At 41.8% G+C, this 16,469-nt stretch overlaps 1 protein-coding gene across 1 annotated transcript in view; it reads left to right on the forward strand.

The window, feature by feature from the left end:
• Nucleotides 1–16,469, forward strand: part of TDRD9 (tudor domain containing 9) — a 133,326-nt gene that overhangs the window by 80,695 nt on the left and 36,162 nt on the right. Inside the window, exons 15-23 of the mRNA XM_007987964.3 lie at nucleotides 885–1,016; nucleotides 1,917–2,082; nucleotides 2,174–2,237; nucleotides 2,310–2,373; nucleotides 2,697–2,741; nucleotides 3,975–4,028; nucleotides 10,401–10,517; nucleotides 11,703–11,810; nucleotides 13,776–13,876. Coding sequence (XP_007986155.1) covers nucleotides 885–1,016; nucleotides 1,917–2,082; nucleotides 2,174–2,237; nucleotides 2,310–2,373; nucleotides 2,697–2,741; nucleotides 3,975–4,028; nucleotides 10,401–10,517; nucleotides 11,703–11,810; nucleotides 13,776–13,876 — 851 coding nt within the window. The remainder of the gene's footprint in view (nucleotides 1–884; nucleotides 1,017–1,916; nucleotides 2,083–2,173; nucleotides 2,238–2,309; nucleotides 2,374–2,696; nucleotides 2,742–3,974; nucleotides 4,029–10,400; nucleotides 10,518–11,702; nucleotides 11,811–13,775; nucleotides 13,877–16,469) is intronic.

Genomic DNA, 16,469 nt, shown 5'->3' on the forward strand with positions numbered 1-16,469 from the left:
ATTTATGAGACGGAGTCTTGCACTGTTGCCTGGGCTGGAGTGCAATGGCACGATCTTGGCTCACTGCAACCTCCGCCTCCTGGGTTTGCATGATTCTCTTGCCTCAGCCTCCCAAGTAGCTGGGATTACAGGCTCACACAGCACCACGCTCAGCTGATTTTTTGTATTTTTAGTAGAGACGGGATTTCACTATGTTGGCCAGACTGATCTCGAACTCCTGACCGTGTGATCCGCCCGCCCGCCTTGGCCTCCCAAAGTGTCAAAGTTGATAGTTTTGCCAAACAGCCTAAGTAATATAATTTCTAGTGTCATCTAATTTTGGTTCCAGAAAAATCCCTGTCTTGCCACATTCCCCCTCACAATCCAGGCTCACTATTGATTACGCATCAGGCTACTGTCTAGGGCGTTACCCACATTTCACAGTTTTAATGAGAGGATGTTTTCTGGTATCTGTGGGCTCTATAATAGGATTGTCTTTAAATGCTGCTGTTTTCTGTATCCCTTTATAATGAGTAATTGTGGGATCAGCTTTTTTTCCTTCCTCTTTTCTGTGTCTCTCCTCTTCTTTTGTCCTCCTTCTCTTTTTTCTTCTTTCCCTCTCCCTGCTTTCTTGCCCTCCCACTTTTCAGCCCCTCTTTTCCTTCTCTTTTTGCTTCCTTCTTTCTCTCCCCATCTTTGTCTTTTTTCGTCTCTCTCTCCTGTTCTTTCTCCTTCTCTCTCCCCTCTCTTCTCTCCCTCCCTCAATCCTCTCCATTTTTTCTTCTCTCCTCTCCTTCTCTCCTCTCCTTCTCTCCTCCTCTTTCCCTCTGAAGCACTGGTTATGTGAATCAGCTAACTGATTTAGTTACGTTATTATTTCTAATCTCAGGCTTGGTTCTTTTCAGCGTTGTCCATTAGGAAGCACAATCTTGAAAGCGAAATTACTCGACATGGGTGAGCCGAGAGCTCTGCTGGCCACTGCCCTTTCCCCGCCTGGTCTGAGTGACATTGAGCGCACCATCCTTCTACTAAAGGAGGTAGGACTGCCTGATGGTTAGTACTGTTGGCATCTATAGAGCTCTGTTCTACTGCAGCTCCCTCAGTCTCTGCCTCACTTTCCCACTAACTCTGTTCCTCAGCCTCCTTCTGGCTTTCTTCATCCATTCCTGGAAACCCTGCTCTTCCTACTCGGGATTCTTTGACTGCACACCTGACTCATACTCTGCCCTTTGAACCTGTAACCAAGGCCTTGGTACAAGCTGTATCCTAGTGTACATGTTGTGCTGGGGCTGTGGATGTTCTGCTTCTGACCTTTGAAGTTGAGGATGCCTCTGGTGTTTTACCTTCTCTATTGTGATTGATTGGTTGATTAACTGGGTCTTGCTCTGTTGCCTAGGCTGGAGGGCAGTGATGCAAATATGGCTTACTGCAGCCTCAAACTCTGGGCTCAAGTAACCCTCCCACTATGGCCTCCCAAGTAGCTGAGACTGAGGTGTGAGCCACCACACTTGGCTTCCTTTAATAAAAAAATTGGATAACTCCTTGGGTTTCTATGAAAAACACTGTGTCAAGTTAAAGAAGTTTTTCCCCATACGTAGTTCAGTAAGGTTTTGTCGACAGTGGCAGCTGGGAGATCCTTCACTTAGTACTGTGCATGCTGTATTTGTTCAAGAGTGAGGTGAGTAGACTTTTGTGAAAGTCCTTTAGTGTTACCTCCTGGGATCATACTTTAAAAAAAAAAACAGTAAAATGTGTTGTAAGTTTCAAGGGAAAATTTAAAAAGTTTTTTTTGGTAGCATATCAGCCTTTCATAAATTGACTTAGAGCCTTATTCACCAAAATGTGGTCTTCGTTTCCTGTTTTGGACTCTCTACCTTAAGGGGAAAAAGTATGAGTAAGTCAGTGCTTGCTGATAACACTAATTTTATTGTATGAAGGTTGGAGCACTTGCAGTGAGTGGGCAGAGAGAAGATGAAAACCCCCATGACGGTGAATTGACCTTCTTAGGAAGAGTTTTAGCCCAACTTCCTGTAAATCAGCAACTTGGTAAACTCATAGTCCTTGGACATGTATTTGGATGTCTAGATGAATGTCTTATTATAGGTAAGTGTGAGAACAAATGCATGCTAATGGGAAGTTTATATAACACCACTCTCACAATCTTACATTGTTCTTGTTTATTTTTTATGGTTAGCGGCAGCTCTTTCTTTGAAGAATTTTTTTGCAATGCCTTTCCGGCAGCATCTCGATGGATATAGGTACTGAACATTCATATTTTAAAGTGTCAATGTATTTTAATGGTATTGAATGACACCGTTATCTGCTTGTAGGAACAAAGTGAATTTCTCTGGCAGTAGCAAGAGTGACTGCATTGCACTTGTTGAGGCATTTAAAGTAAGTTTTCTGTTGTGTAAACCACGAAAGCAGCTACCACAGATTGTTAGTACATTTTCATACCACAAACGTATGAGGTAGAGAGAGACAATGTTTTATCTTGTGAAAGTATTATCGGGGTTATTGGTGTCCAATGTTAAATTAACTGTGCTGGAAGAAGTGGGTGAGATGGAAATCCAATTTTATGAAATTGATTGAAAAAATTAAATTTGTACATTTTTATGTTGTAAATTTTCAACATGCAGTTGAAAAGTTGAGATTGGACTTAAAAAAATTCAGTGAGCCAACACATTATTTTGAAACTTTGGATCATTTATTTTCAGACATGGAAGGCTTGCAGACAGAGAGGGGAGCTGCGGTACCCAAAGGTTGGTGAGCCCTTTCCAGCTGCTTTCTAGATGGCTGGGAGTGATGAGAGAAGGACTCTGGCTTGGCACAGTCACGGCATGTGAATCATGATGTGCCGCCTGCAGCTGGAGTCGAGATCACTGTAGACAGTGCTCGCACGACTGTCCCAAGAGTGGCAGGCCATAATCTCTGCAGACTGGTCCTTTTGCTTCCATCGCTTCTCAGGAGGCCGCTTGCTCTCAGTCCTATGTTGGAGATGTGCTGCTTATTTCACAGCTCCACATTGTACTGATCTTGCCGTGGTGTCTGTAGCCTCTTTGGCTGTATTTCATAGCTGTGGGTGCTGGGTTGGACATGTCAGTTCAAAATTGAGAGCCATGTGGCTGCTGTTTCTGTTTTCAGCTCTTTTAGATAATGGGCTTAAAAGAAATGTAATCTGTTACCCTCCATTTTATTCTTTTTTTTTTTTGTCAGGCTTTGTTCTTCTTCTAAACGTATTTGGTTCAACAGACTGTTTACAGGTCTGCTGTTTCTGTATTGAGATTTGCTGTGCCTAGATAGATCTCTACTAATACTTATATGAGTTAGCTGTTTAAAGTCTTTTAAAGACTCAGCTGTGGCCGGGCGCGGTGGCTCAAGCCTGTAATCCCAGCACTTTGGGAGGCCGAGACGGGCGGATCACGAGGTCAGGAGATCGAGACCATCCTGGCGAACAAGGTGAAACCCCGTCTCTACTAAAAATACAAAAAACTAGCCGGGCGAGGTGGCGGGCGCCTGTAGTCCCAGCTACTCCGGAGGCTGAGGCAGGAGAATGGCGTAAACCCGGGAGGCGGAGCTTGCAGTGAGCTGAGATCCGGCCACTGCACTCCAGCCTGGGCGACAGAGCCAGACTCCGTCTCAAAAAAAAAAAAAAAAAAAAAAAAAGACTCAGCTGTATTATTTTTCTTGTTGGTATATAATTTGTCAGACATCTTTTTTCAAGATAATCAAGTTATGTCTACCTTTAATTTTTGAGACAGGTGAACTCAGAAGAGTTTCTGTATCATGTTTATGGTTGAGTATTATGCTCTCTGGCTTCAATGTAAAATTGGATGTACCTGGAGAGGGACTGCCACGGTCAACTTGAGTACATGTTTAATAGCTCAGTAATTTACATTCATTATTAAATTTTTGGATGAAACGTATTAAATTAGCTAAATTCAGCTCTAATTTGTTACCTTAATATTGAGTATTCTGCTTTTATATATTTAAAGGATGAACTTAATTGGGGACGGTTAAATTACATTCAAATCAAGAGAATTAGAGAGGTAAGTTAAGTTTTTTGACCAAATGGATGCAAATAAAGTTGACTTATAAAGTATTTATTAAGTAACAACAGTACATGGGTAGTAATGAGTATTCCAAGAAGTGTATTTCCTGCCTGTTTCCAGCTTTAGTAGGAGTGTCTCTTTCACCTTTCAGTAGAACTACTTGGGTTTCTAATAAATACTCCTTTTCAAGTTAAGGAATATTTTTTCCCTATACATAGTTTAATGAGGAATGGTTGTGTAATCTTGTTGTATTGTCTTTTCAGTATCTGTCAGGATAAACAGATTGTGTGTGGTGCTCACACCTGTAGTCCCAGCTACTGGGGAGGCTGAGGTGAGAGGTTTGCATGAGCCTGGGAGGTAGAGGCTTCAGTGAGCCGTGATTGCACCAGTATACTCTAGCCTGGGTGACAGAGTGAGAGCCTGTCTTGAAAAAGAAAAAGATAAACATATGGTGTTTTAATTTTTAACCTACTAATACAATCTTGCATTGCTTAATGACAGGAATACATTCTGAGAAGTGAGTAATTACATGGTTTTATCCTTGTGCAAACAGCATAGAACATACTTACACAGACCTAGATGGTGTGGCCCGCCACCTGGGCTGTATAGTGTAGCCTGTGGCTTCTAGGCTGCAAACCTGTACAGCATGTGACTGTATTGAACACTGTAGGCAATTACAACAAAATGGTAAGTATTTCTGTACCTAAACATAACTAAATGTAGGAAAGGTGCAGTAAAAATATGGTTATAAAACAGGGTTTCCCAATACCTGGGCCATACTCTCCTTATGAGAATATAACTAATGCCAGATCTGAGGTGGAACAGTTTCATCCTGAAACCATCCCCACCCTCTCCGGTCTGTGGAAAAATTATCTTTCAGGAAACTGGTTCCTGGTGCTAAAAAGGTTAGGGATCACTGATATAAAAGATAAAAATGGCATACCAATATAGGGAGCTTACTGTGAATGGAGCTTGCAGGACTGGAAGTGGCTCTGGGTGAGTCAGGGAGTCAGTGAGTGAGCTGTGAGGGAATGTGGAGGCCCAGGACATCACTGCACATGACTGTAGACTATAAACACTGCAGACTTGGGCTACACTGAGTTCATAAAATTTTTTTTAAAATTAATTGTGACTTAATATTTTAACTTTTTTAACTTGATAAACTTTTTAATTTTTTAAAAACTTTTTGGCTCTTATAATAACACTTAGCTTAAAACACAAACACATTGTACAGCTATGTAAAAATATTTTCTTTCTTTATATCCTTATTCTATAAGTTTTTGTCTATTTCCTTATTTATTTGGTTTTTGAGATAGGATCTCACTCGGTTGCCCAGGCTGGAGTGCAATGGCATGATCGCAGCTCACAGAAGCCCTGACTTCCTGGGCTCAAGCAATTCTTCTGCTTCAGTCTGCAGTAGCTGGAACTACAGGCATATGTCACCACTCCTAATTTTTTTCTTTTTTTTTTTTTTGAGATGGAGTCTTGCCCTGTCACCCAGGGTGGAGTGCAATGACGCCATCTTGGCTCACTGTAACCTCCGCCTCTTGGGTTCAAGCAATTCTCCTGCCTCAGCCTCCCAATTAGCTGGGATTGCAGGTGTGCATCACCACGCTCGGCTACTTTTTTGTATTTTTAGTAGAGACGGGGTTTCACCATGTTGGCCAAGCTGGTCTCAAACTCCTCACCTTGTGATCTGCCTGCCTTGGCCTCCCAAAATGTTGGGATTACAGGTGTGGGCCACCGTGCCTGGCCTAAGTTTTTTTATTCTTTATTTTTTGGTAGAGACAGGGTCTCACTTTGTAGCCCAGGCTGGTTTTATCTATTTTTAAAAATAATTTTTATTTGTTAAACTTTTTTGTTAAAAACTAAGACACACATACACATTAGCCTAGGCATACACAGAATCAGGATCATCAGTATCACTGTCTTCTACCTCCACATCTTGTCCACTGGAAGGTCATCAGAGGCAGTAACATATGGCGCTGTCATCTCTTACAGTGTAAGAATGCTTTCTCCTGGATACCTCCTGAAGGACCTGCCTGAGGCTGTTTTACAGTTAACTTTTTTGGTTTGTTTCCTTTTTTTTTTTTGCTGCTGCTAGTTTCAAGACATGTGAAGTTATTATTATTTTTTAAATAAATAGGAGTATATACTCTGAAATAATGATGGTATAGTATGATAAATCCTTAAGCCAGTAACATAGTTATTTATTATCATTATCAAGTACAATTGTCCCTTGGTATATAAAGGAGGGTTGGTTTCAGGACCCCTGTATACCAGAATTCATGAATACTCATGTCTTGCAGTTGGCCTTGTGGAACCCATGTACACGAATAATCGGCCTTCCATATACTCGGGCTTGCATCCCTTGAATACTGCATTTTTGATCCGCATTTGGTTAAGAAAAACCTGCATATAAGTGGGCCCTCACTGTTCAACCCCATGTGGTTCAGGGGTCAACTGAAATGTACTGTATGTATTGTATGTGCTAGACTTTCATAAGATTGGCAGCACAGTAGGTTTGTTTACACCAGCATCACCACAGACACATGAGTACATGTGGTGCACTACAACAGCTATGATGTGACCAGGCAACAGGAATTTTCTAGCTCTGTTACAGTCTGATGGGACCGCAGTTCTGTATGTGTCCATGGTTGACTGAGACACTGCTGTGTGGTGCATGACTTATACATGAATACATGGTGGATTTCCCACTGTTGACCCAACCACGTGTTCTCAGAATAAACTCTGCTTGTTTGTAACGTTTTCTCCCAAAACATTGCTGGGTTCTGATTGCCAATATTTTCTCTAGAATTTTTGCCTCTGTATTTATAAGTGAAATTGGCCTTTGGTTTACGTGTGTGTGCATGTGTGCGCACGTGCATGCACAACACTATCAGATGCTGGTGTCGATACCACCCTGGTAGGACGAACCTCTTTCTGTGTCCAGAAACCATTTTAATCAATAGTTTAATAACTAGAAATGTATTTCCTACGTATTTGATAGAACGCATTCAAAAACACCTTTGGGATTAGTGCCTTTTTGAGGGATCAGTTTAAAAAAATATTTTCAATATCCCTGGGAGTTATTGATCCATTCTGGGTTCTAATTCTTCTGGAGTCATTTTTGAGGAGTTACGTTTTTCATTCAGGTACCCATTTAATACAGATCATGAAGTTTATTGATGTATAGTTACACGTAATTTTTGTTATTTCAAATTCATGTCAAATGGTAACACCTTTCTTGTTCTTATTATTGTGTATTTGTGTACTCTCATTGTTTCTTGATTATATTTGTATATTCAGGGAGTCCCTAAGACCATCCTCAGGTTCACTGATTGGCTAGAAGGACTCACAGAAGTAGAAAAGCTGTTATGCTTATGCTTATGATTTATTTTAGCCAAAGGATATGGATTAAAATCGGCAAAGGTTAAAAAAAAAAAAAAAAAAGTCCGTGGGAGGAGCCCTGGAGAGACCAGGTGCAGGCTACCAAGTGTCCTTTCCCAGTAGAATCTTATGGACAGTGATTAATTCTCAGCCATAGTGTGCGACGACAGGCGTGAAGTATTGCAACCAGGAAGCTCCCCTGAGCCTTGGTGTCCAGGATTTTTATTGAGCATTGGTTATATAGGCCTAGAGTACCCATGTGGCTGACCTTAGTTACTCAGTCTTCAATCCCTCCAGAGGAAACTGTTACCCTACAGCCCAAGGCCCCACCATAAATCACATTCTAGCGTAAACTCTTTTGTGTGGCCCAAGGCCCCAGGTGAGCATAGATACTCTTATTAGGGAGGATAGGAGTCCCTGGAGGCTTGGCAATGACCTTTCAGGAGCTGGGTCAGGGCCAAACCTTTCTCTGGAATGTGCGTGGTCTGGACAGCCAGGCCTGCTGGATTACTCCTTTACTGCACAGTCGGCAAGATTCCTTTGTGTTACTGTATTTTCAGAGAGCTTACTCATAGTTTCATTTGTCAGTTTTCTTGTCTATGTTTTTTGGGAGGGGAGGAATAGGTGGGGGATTCTAAATCATTGCTTTTTGTTTTTTTTCCATTAATTTAGTTATCCTATGACTTTTAATTTACTTGAGTCTTTCTGAAATTAATATTTAATATTAATAATAATATTTTCAGTCTTTCTAATTAAAAACATTTAAGGCTATGAATTTTATTATGAGCAGCTTTAGCCACATCCCACTGATTTTTGACATTCCTGTCTATAATTTCTTTTAGTGTTGGTTTCCTCTCTGACTAAAGAGTTTATTTTTATTTTTTAGAGACAGGGTCTTTGTCTCCCAGATTGGAGTGCAGTGGCATGACCATAGCTCACTGCAGCCTCAAACTCCTGGGCTCAAGCAATCCTTCTGCCTCAGCCTCCCAAAGCTCTGAGAGGTGTGAGCCACCATGTCCAGCCCTGAAATGTTTTTAAATATCATTGTTTTTCTTGTTAATTTCTGATTTTATTGCTTTTAAGTATAGAAAGTGGCATAGTCTTGGTTTTTAATTCGTTCAGTTACATGTGATTACAGTCACATGAAAGAGTTCCATCCCTCAGGGGTACAGAGGCGAGCATCTGAGTGTACTCTCCCTTGCTTCCCATGTCCCAGGCTTTTCCTCCCTCCACAGAGATAGTGGCTGCTAAGTTTTTCTGTCCTTTCAATTATTTTTAGTTGTTATTTCCCCCAGTTATGTTCACACTTGTAACTGTATTCTTTTTGTAATTGCGATAATTTTGTGGTGACTTAATTTATGGTCAGTTTGTAGGTATTTGGAATTGTGTATTTTCACATGTGTACATTAAAGTTTGACATTTTGTATGAAACAGTTTTTATTACAACTGGATATTGATTTTATTTTCCTGTTTGGAGGGACCGTTTGGCCATAGGTCATTTATTTTGTTTTTAATCACAAAAGCAGTACATGTTCATGGCAGAGGCTGGAATGTGTTTCGAGGACCTAAAGCAAGGCTGTGGTCATGGCTCTCTGCTATTCTGATCTCTGGGTGGGCACAATTATGCGTTTGCACTGGTTCCCATCAGGGGTGTGTGTTTATAAACAGATCATGGAGCATATATGATTTTGTATTCTGGTGTTTTCTATAAGTGTTATACTGTTCATCTTTAACATTACTTATTAATTAATTTCTAATAAGATGATTCTTGCCAGGCACAGTGGCACATGCCTATATTGCCAGTTGTTTGGTAGGCTGAGGCAGGAGGATCACCTGAGCATAGGAGTTCTGGGCTGTGGTGTGCCATGCCGATTTGGTGTTGCATTAAACTCAACACCGATATGGTGACCTCTTGGGAGACAGGAACCACTGTATTGCCTAAGGAGTGGTGAACCAGCCCAACTTGGAAAGGGAGCAGATCAGAACTCCTGTGTTGATCAGTGTGGGATTGTGCCTTTGAATAGCCACTACACTGTCTAGCCTGGGCAATACAGCAAGATCTTGTCTCTAAAAATAAATTTTAGGTCAGGCGTGGTGGCTCATGCCTGTAATCCCAGCACTATGGGGGCGCCGAGGTAGGCGGATCACTAGGTCAGGAGATTGAGACCATCCTGGCTAACACGGTGAAATCCTGTCTCTACTAAAAATACAAAAAAATTAGCTGGGCGTGGTGGGGGGGCGCCTGTAGTCCCAGCTACTCCGGAAGCTGAAGCAGGAGAATGGCATGAACCTGGGAGGCGGAGCTTGCAGTGAGCTGAGATTGCGCCACTGCTCTCCAGCCTGTATGACAGAGTGAGACTCTGTCTCAAAATAATAATAATAAAAATTTTAAAAAGATTATTCCTTCCTTCCTTCCTTCCTTCCTTCCTTCCTTCCTTCCCTCCCTCCCTCCCTCCCTCCCTCCTTCCTTCCTTCCCTCCCTCCCTCCTTCCTTTCTTCCTTCCTTCCTTCCTTCCTTTTCTTTCTTTTCTTTCTCTTTCCTTTTTTTTGAGACAGAATCTTACTCTGCCACCCAGGCTGGAGTGCAGTAACACGATCGTGGCTCACTGCAACCTCTGCCCTCTAGTCTCAGACGATCCTCCCATCTCAGCCTCCTGAGTAGCTGGGACTACAGGTGTGCGCCACCACATGCAGCTAATTTTGTATTTTTTTTTTTGTAGAGACTGGGTTTTACCATGTTTCCCGGACTGGTTTTGAACTCTTGAGTTCAAGTGATCTCCCTGCCTTCGTCTCCCAAGGTGCTGGGATTAGAGGCATGAGTCACCGCACACAGCTAAAAGATGATTCTTAATTAGCTGCAGTGTTTCATTCTATAGATATATTTATACTTTACCCATTGTGCACTTATTTTCTAGTGTTTTCACTGCTTTGATAACATATGTACCTTTGAGACATCAGATTTCAATGTATTTTTCTTAGGTGGCTGAATTATACGAAGAGTTGAAGACTAGAATCTCACAGTTCAACATGCATGTTGATTCTCGGCAACCTGTCATGGACCAAGAGTATATATATAAGCAGCGATTCATCCTACAGGTGTACTGGAGTTTCCTGGATCGTTTTTTCCTGATTCTTTGTACTTACAGGGTCTTGTGGTTGAGAAACCGCTTATTCCTGCTTTCTGATACAAACCAAATCTCAAAGGAGATTTTAGGTCCATAATGTTCATACTGTGTTTGGGAACCGGGAAACATTCTTGTCTTTCATAGTTTGCATTATTTGTTGAGTTGATGATTCATGTAGAGAGTATTTATTGTTTATTTTATTTATTAACATTTAATGGATTCAGACCCATTTCTAATTTCCAGGGGAGTGTTTCTGTACAGTACCTGCGTTATCACTGCTTCAGGAGAGATCCTTTTGTTTTAACTTTTAAGAAAGTGAAATGCTCTTTATATTTTTCAGTGTATGTAGCTATTCCCCTACACTGAAAATATTATTTTAACTTTGGAGGCCATGGATTCGGATTACTGGTGGTTAGATGGAATGTGGCGAGCGGGAGGTGTGTCCTGGCCGGTGGAGACTGCCTCTGCTGTAGGGTTTCCTGGAAGGGTTGGCTGATGCATACAGAATCGGGTTTGAGGTAGATGCCTGTAAACTGGGGGTGCTGAAAATGTGCGAGTGTTTTCCTGGATGTAAAATTGCTCTAAGGCTGGGGGAGTCTTTGGTGGGTGTGTTTCAAACTGGGTATATTTTTATTGAAGAAGGGACTCTTCGCAGAGTGCATTTTAGAGGTGAATAGTGGATGCCAGCCTGCTGCCCTAAATCTAAGTGTTCCAACTGGAGTTCTTTCTGAACATCTGAGAGTACCTCGCACATGTGTGTGAGGAGAACTACCTCCCCACCTTGAGAGTACCTCCCCACGTGTGGGGAGAAGTGGAGAAAGTTGCCCAACCCTGGGGCTTTGTGTGTAGGAGGGTTTGTGTCCTTGTTCAACTTGCCACTGTTTCCCAAGCCTCATTCTGAGAAGTACTTAAGCTCTTTTGAAGAAAGATGTTTCTGTTAGGTGAGAAAAGTGTTCCTTTTTTAGTGTTTCTGTTAGATGAAATTACCAGAATTGTGACTTTCCGCTTGGTTGGTGGAAGGTCTGGTTTTCTATACAAACGATAACCGTCTTTTACATTTGTAGATGTCATATCATGCTGGGTTGAGATTAGTATATTGGTGAGAATAACTGATAAAACAATGCTGTTACTTCATGAAAATAAACTTCTTTTCCAGGTTGTATTGGCAGGTGCTTTCTATCCAAATTACTTTACTTTCGGACAGCCTGATGAGGAGATGGCGGTGAGGGAGCTGGCTGGCAAGGACCCCAAGACAACTGTAGTGGTAGGTGCTGGGGGCAGGCATCCCTCCCTGGGGTGTGGTCAGGCAGAACGTTTTTGTTCTCTAATTGTTTCTATTTTTGTGAGTTGTAAGTGAATTTCCCCCTGGAGTGAATATTAGGCTTGTTTGGCCTTTTCAGGTACATCTACTTGTCCCTCAGTCTCTTGTCTCCCTTTACAGACCTGGCCTTATAAGGAAGCCTTGAGAGTTTATACGTTCAAGATCAATGCTGATTTGATCATGTGCTATTTTGAAGGATTTAAGGCACTTATAAGTTTAAGAACATTTTCTTAATTCACAACTTCATTTCATACAGAATAAAATGTTATTGGTTGGCAGCTGAGTGCTGTGGCTTAAGCCAGTGATCCCCTGACCTGGATGCCAAACAGAACCACCTAGAGAGTGCTTATTTTATTTATTTTTGTTGAAATTCAGATCTGAGGACCCTGTGAGATCTGAGCTAGAAAGTCTGCCCTGGAAATCAGCATTCAAGTAGTGTGTACTTTGGGCATTTCTAATGATCAGCCATAGACCCTGACCATTGAATCAACATTTGCAACCCAGTTGTTTAAAGCCCAGCAGCAGAGAGAATCACACTGGAAGAAAGCATTTGAGACTGGACTGTTTCGGATTACTTGGTTCCAGTATGTGCCTCTATCTGATAAGAGGGGATGAGAAGCACTTGAATTTCTTTCGTGTCATATCATAAGCGCTCGGTCATTGCCAGCTTTTATCCTTATCCTGGTTATTGTTATAACACAGCTGTTAATCCTGAAGAAATAAACAGCTCATAAGGAAAGGGCACAGATGACTTGAGATTACAATTGGAGGTCTTTGATGAGCACCAAAAGGAGCTGGTGCTCATGCTGGAGATGAGAGAGCCAGCTGAGATATACTTGATACCTATGGAAGGGACAGTAAAAGGAAGTCATTAGTTTTTTATAGCTACTGAGAATCATTTGATTGGCACCTGTGCTCTCGCTGGCCGTCAGGTTTGACTAAGCTCTTTGCTTGGCTTCCTCTCTCACCCCTCTGCCCCATTGTGGTTTTCTTCCCTCAGCTGTGCACAGCGGGAAGGGTTCTATAGGACTCTCCCTCAGACATTCAGCAGCTCTGCCTGCATCGCTCGAGCACTGGGAACCTAGTCTGGGGGCTCCAATTACCTAGTGTGTATATCTTAAAAGCTACGTAATAGCTAGCTTTACTTAGCACTTGAGAGACTGTGTGTTGGGTGCTTTTTATTCTTCTCTGAGCCTCACTCCACCCTTTGAGTTGGGGATTTCTCACGCCGTTCTCATTTCATGATGTGGCAGTTGGGTCTCAGGGCAACTCCATAACCTGCCTAAGGAGACATGCGGATTCAGGGAGTGAGGAGACAGGATCTAACTGGATGCCTTCACTTACGTGCCTTCTGTCATGGAGCCCTGTGCAGAGCTGGGCTGGCACAGGAGTTGCCCTGGTCCAGAGGAAAGTGTGGAGTGCTCTGCAGAAACCCAGCGTGGTGCCTTGAGAGTTTATACATCAAAGGTCAATGCCAGTTTGATCATGTGCTATTTGGTCCTTCCACTGTGGTGATGAGGAAATATGCACTCCTCTCGTTAGTTAGACATTTTCCTTTAAAGTTTACGTTCCCATTATTCCTTATGTAGAAATACGTTTTAAAAAGAAGTGTTTAGTGAGCTTGATTATTTTAAGGGAGAACAGAAGTAAACAAATCTTAATTTGCTTTATTAGACTTATACCATTTTAACAGGGGTAGAATTAGCCTTTATTTAACATATTTATTATAGAACTTAGAATTTAAAAGTCATTAAATGCACTGATATGTAGAGTTTATATATTATGGTTAAAGATAGCAAACTGTGTTTTTAGAAACTAAAACAGTGTACATCAGTTTTGAGCTTGTGAATGTTGAAACTCTTTTGTTAGCTTTAGTAATCTGCTCTGATTTTGTATTATATTTTACAGTTGAAGCACATTCCTCCCTATGGATTTCTTTACTATAAACAACTACAGTCTCTCTTTAGACAATGTGGTCAAGTCAAATCTATTGTATTTGATGGTGCAAAGTAAGTATATTTTTGTAATCAACTGCAATTATGAAAGAAGCATAAAGATTCAAATGTTTCCAGATGCTGATTCTGAAAACTGAGTGCCCGTGGAAATGGGTCCTCCTATGGGCTGCTGCAACTGGCTTTCAAAATGTAGCTTTGGTTTATCTTATGGTCAGAAGCAATTTATCTTCTCTTTCTGCTAAGTAACCTCCTAAAGGACCAAGCTGCTGGTTAGCGGTCAAGCGTGGTCACTCCAAGAAGGCTCAGTAACTCAGTGTGATGCTAAGGCGGATTCTCCTAAAGTGATCTTCTCTTTCACGTACTTGTCCTCAGATTTTCTCAGTGAGTCATTGGTAAGAGTTATTTTGTGGGCCATGAAGATGCTCCAGAATAGAGAGTATCTGCTTATAGTTGTCTAAAGCAGATATGTTTTGAATATTTTTGGAAGGCAAACATTGTAAAAACTCAATTTGGCTCTACTTACTGCATGTAAGGAGCAAATGGTGTGTTTTGGAGTATCACTCAGTTTTTATTTCTAACAGGAAATGTTTATGTACCAAAAAGCCTAAAGTATGATTTTTAATTTTTAAAGTTAGAAATTTTTTCCAGTGTTCTATGAATGTTGATAAATTTTTATTTAACTTGACAAAGCTTTGTAAATAAGAACAAACACTTTTTCTTTAATGTCCAATTCACTCAAGTTGAACATTAAGTCCATTTTCAATTTGGGGTAATTCCCTCCAGCATTTTAAGTTCCATTTCTATGATTAATATATTGATTTTCTTTGTAGGCCTGTAAATGCCTCATGAGGCAGACGTACAACTCCCTAACAAGCAAAACCTTCCTAAGTGCTTTTAACAACTTAGAGAATTAATGAATTAAACTTGTAGTGTCTGAACTTTTCTTAAATATTCTGATGTAAATTATAGTAAGATAGTAAGTCACATATATAAAGTAGCTTACTTAAAGCTGGAATCACACAGCTGAACTAATTCCTGAATATTGTGCGTCCGCTTACCTGGGTGAGGTTCCAGTTCTGCGTGAATGTTCCTTTGACCGATTTGAGGGTCAGAAGTCTTGGCTCCCATGAGATTGCAGCATTTTTGTTCACTCATCTTTATGACTGGATTGAGATCTGTGTTTGTTTCCTGTTCTTCTTGCCTGGGACTTTTTGTTTTGTTTTGTTTTATTATTTTTATTTATTTATTTTTGAAACGGAGTCTCACTCTGTCATCAGGCTGGAGTGCAGTGGCACAATCTTGGCTCACTGCAACCTCTGCCTCCCATTGCCTGGGACCTTTTTTATAGGTGTTTATAGCTTTTACATTCCTCACATTTCCAGCTCTCTAGTCGTAATACAAATGTCATACCAATTTTTTGGGGGAAGTAACAGTATTCTTTCTGGTTATACCAGTACCATTTCTTGGGATTCAAGTATTTAAAGGCAAAGGAAGATATAGTGATTAAAAGAATAAGAACTGTATTTCTTTTGGCATAGAGCAGGGGTGACTTTGTGTAGACTCTGTGAGGTGCCAAGGGTGCGTGGGCAGATGGGCACAGGTAGTACCTGGGCATATCATGTTCTCCCATAAGAAGCTTTCAACTTCGTGGTAGGAGTGGAGAGTCAAATTAGTTTCACAGACATTTGCCTGCTGTGAGAAGTCATGGGAGAGGCCCAGAAGGTTAGAAGAAGACATTCTATTTGAGGCCCAATATCAGAGCAGTAACATTAATTTGAGACTTCCTTGGGTGGACGTTGGAGGGTTGTGAGGCCTCGGGCTGGTGCAGTGTCCACTGCAGAGGTGGTGCCCGCAGGGTCAGGGTAGTTTTCCAGCAGGAGGCAGGCATGAGCTGATCTTGATGGTGGAAAGCCGAGACTGTGCACACATAGCTGGCAGCCATTTGGGCAGAGCTGCTCCGTGTCAGATGGAGTCTGTTGTGAGGAGGTCAGATGCTGACTTTGGGACAGTCTTTTAGCAGATCGATGAGTGCGAACGTGACTAGGTGGGCACTTGGAGACGTCTGAGTGTTCTGTCCAGAACCATGTTTCATGGAACTCACTCAGGGATAAGCGGAGGTCAAGACAAGAGAAGAGGCCGGCCTGGAGTCTTCGCAGTAGTCCAAAGCGGAGGTACTGAGATATGGAGGCAGTATGGTGGTGGTTGACGTGAAAAGGAGCCAACAGATGGGAAGGAGGATGGCTTGGATTTGGCTGGTCATTGCATGTGGAGGGCAAAGAAGAGAGAGGAGCCCAAGAGCATCTGGCTTTCCAGCCTGGAAGCTGGGGAGGATGGAGCTTTGAGGAGCAGATGTTGAGGTCTGGAGTTTAAAATTACTTCTATGGAGTCTTAGGAGAGACTCTGAAGAAGGGAGATAAAGCAGAAGTGCATGAATCAGGTGGTGGGTGGAAGGAAAATGCATGGATTTATGAGTGAAGAGGATGGGGCATGAAGGAGGGCAGAGGAGGGCAGAGTGAATCAGGGTCTATTCATGTACCTACTCCACACACCTCCCTTGCCGGGCGTCTTTCCAAACTGCTCAAGGTGTACATTTCCAGGAGAGACCTCAATACAGGATGATTTTTATAGTAGAGGAAGGGGCCCAGGT

This window comes from Chlorocebus sabaeus, chromosome 24, assembly GCF_047675955.1.
Source record: "Chlorocebus sabaeus isolate Y175 chromosome 24, mChlSab1.0.hap1, whole genome shotgun sequence".
NCBI lineage: Eukaryota > Metazoa > Chordata > Mammalia > Primates > Cercopithecidae > Chlorocebus > Chlorocebus sabaeus.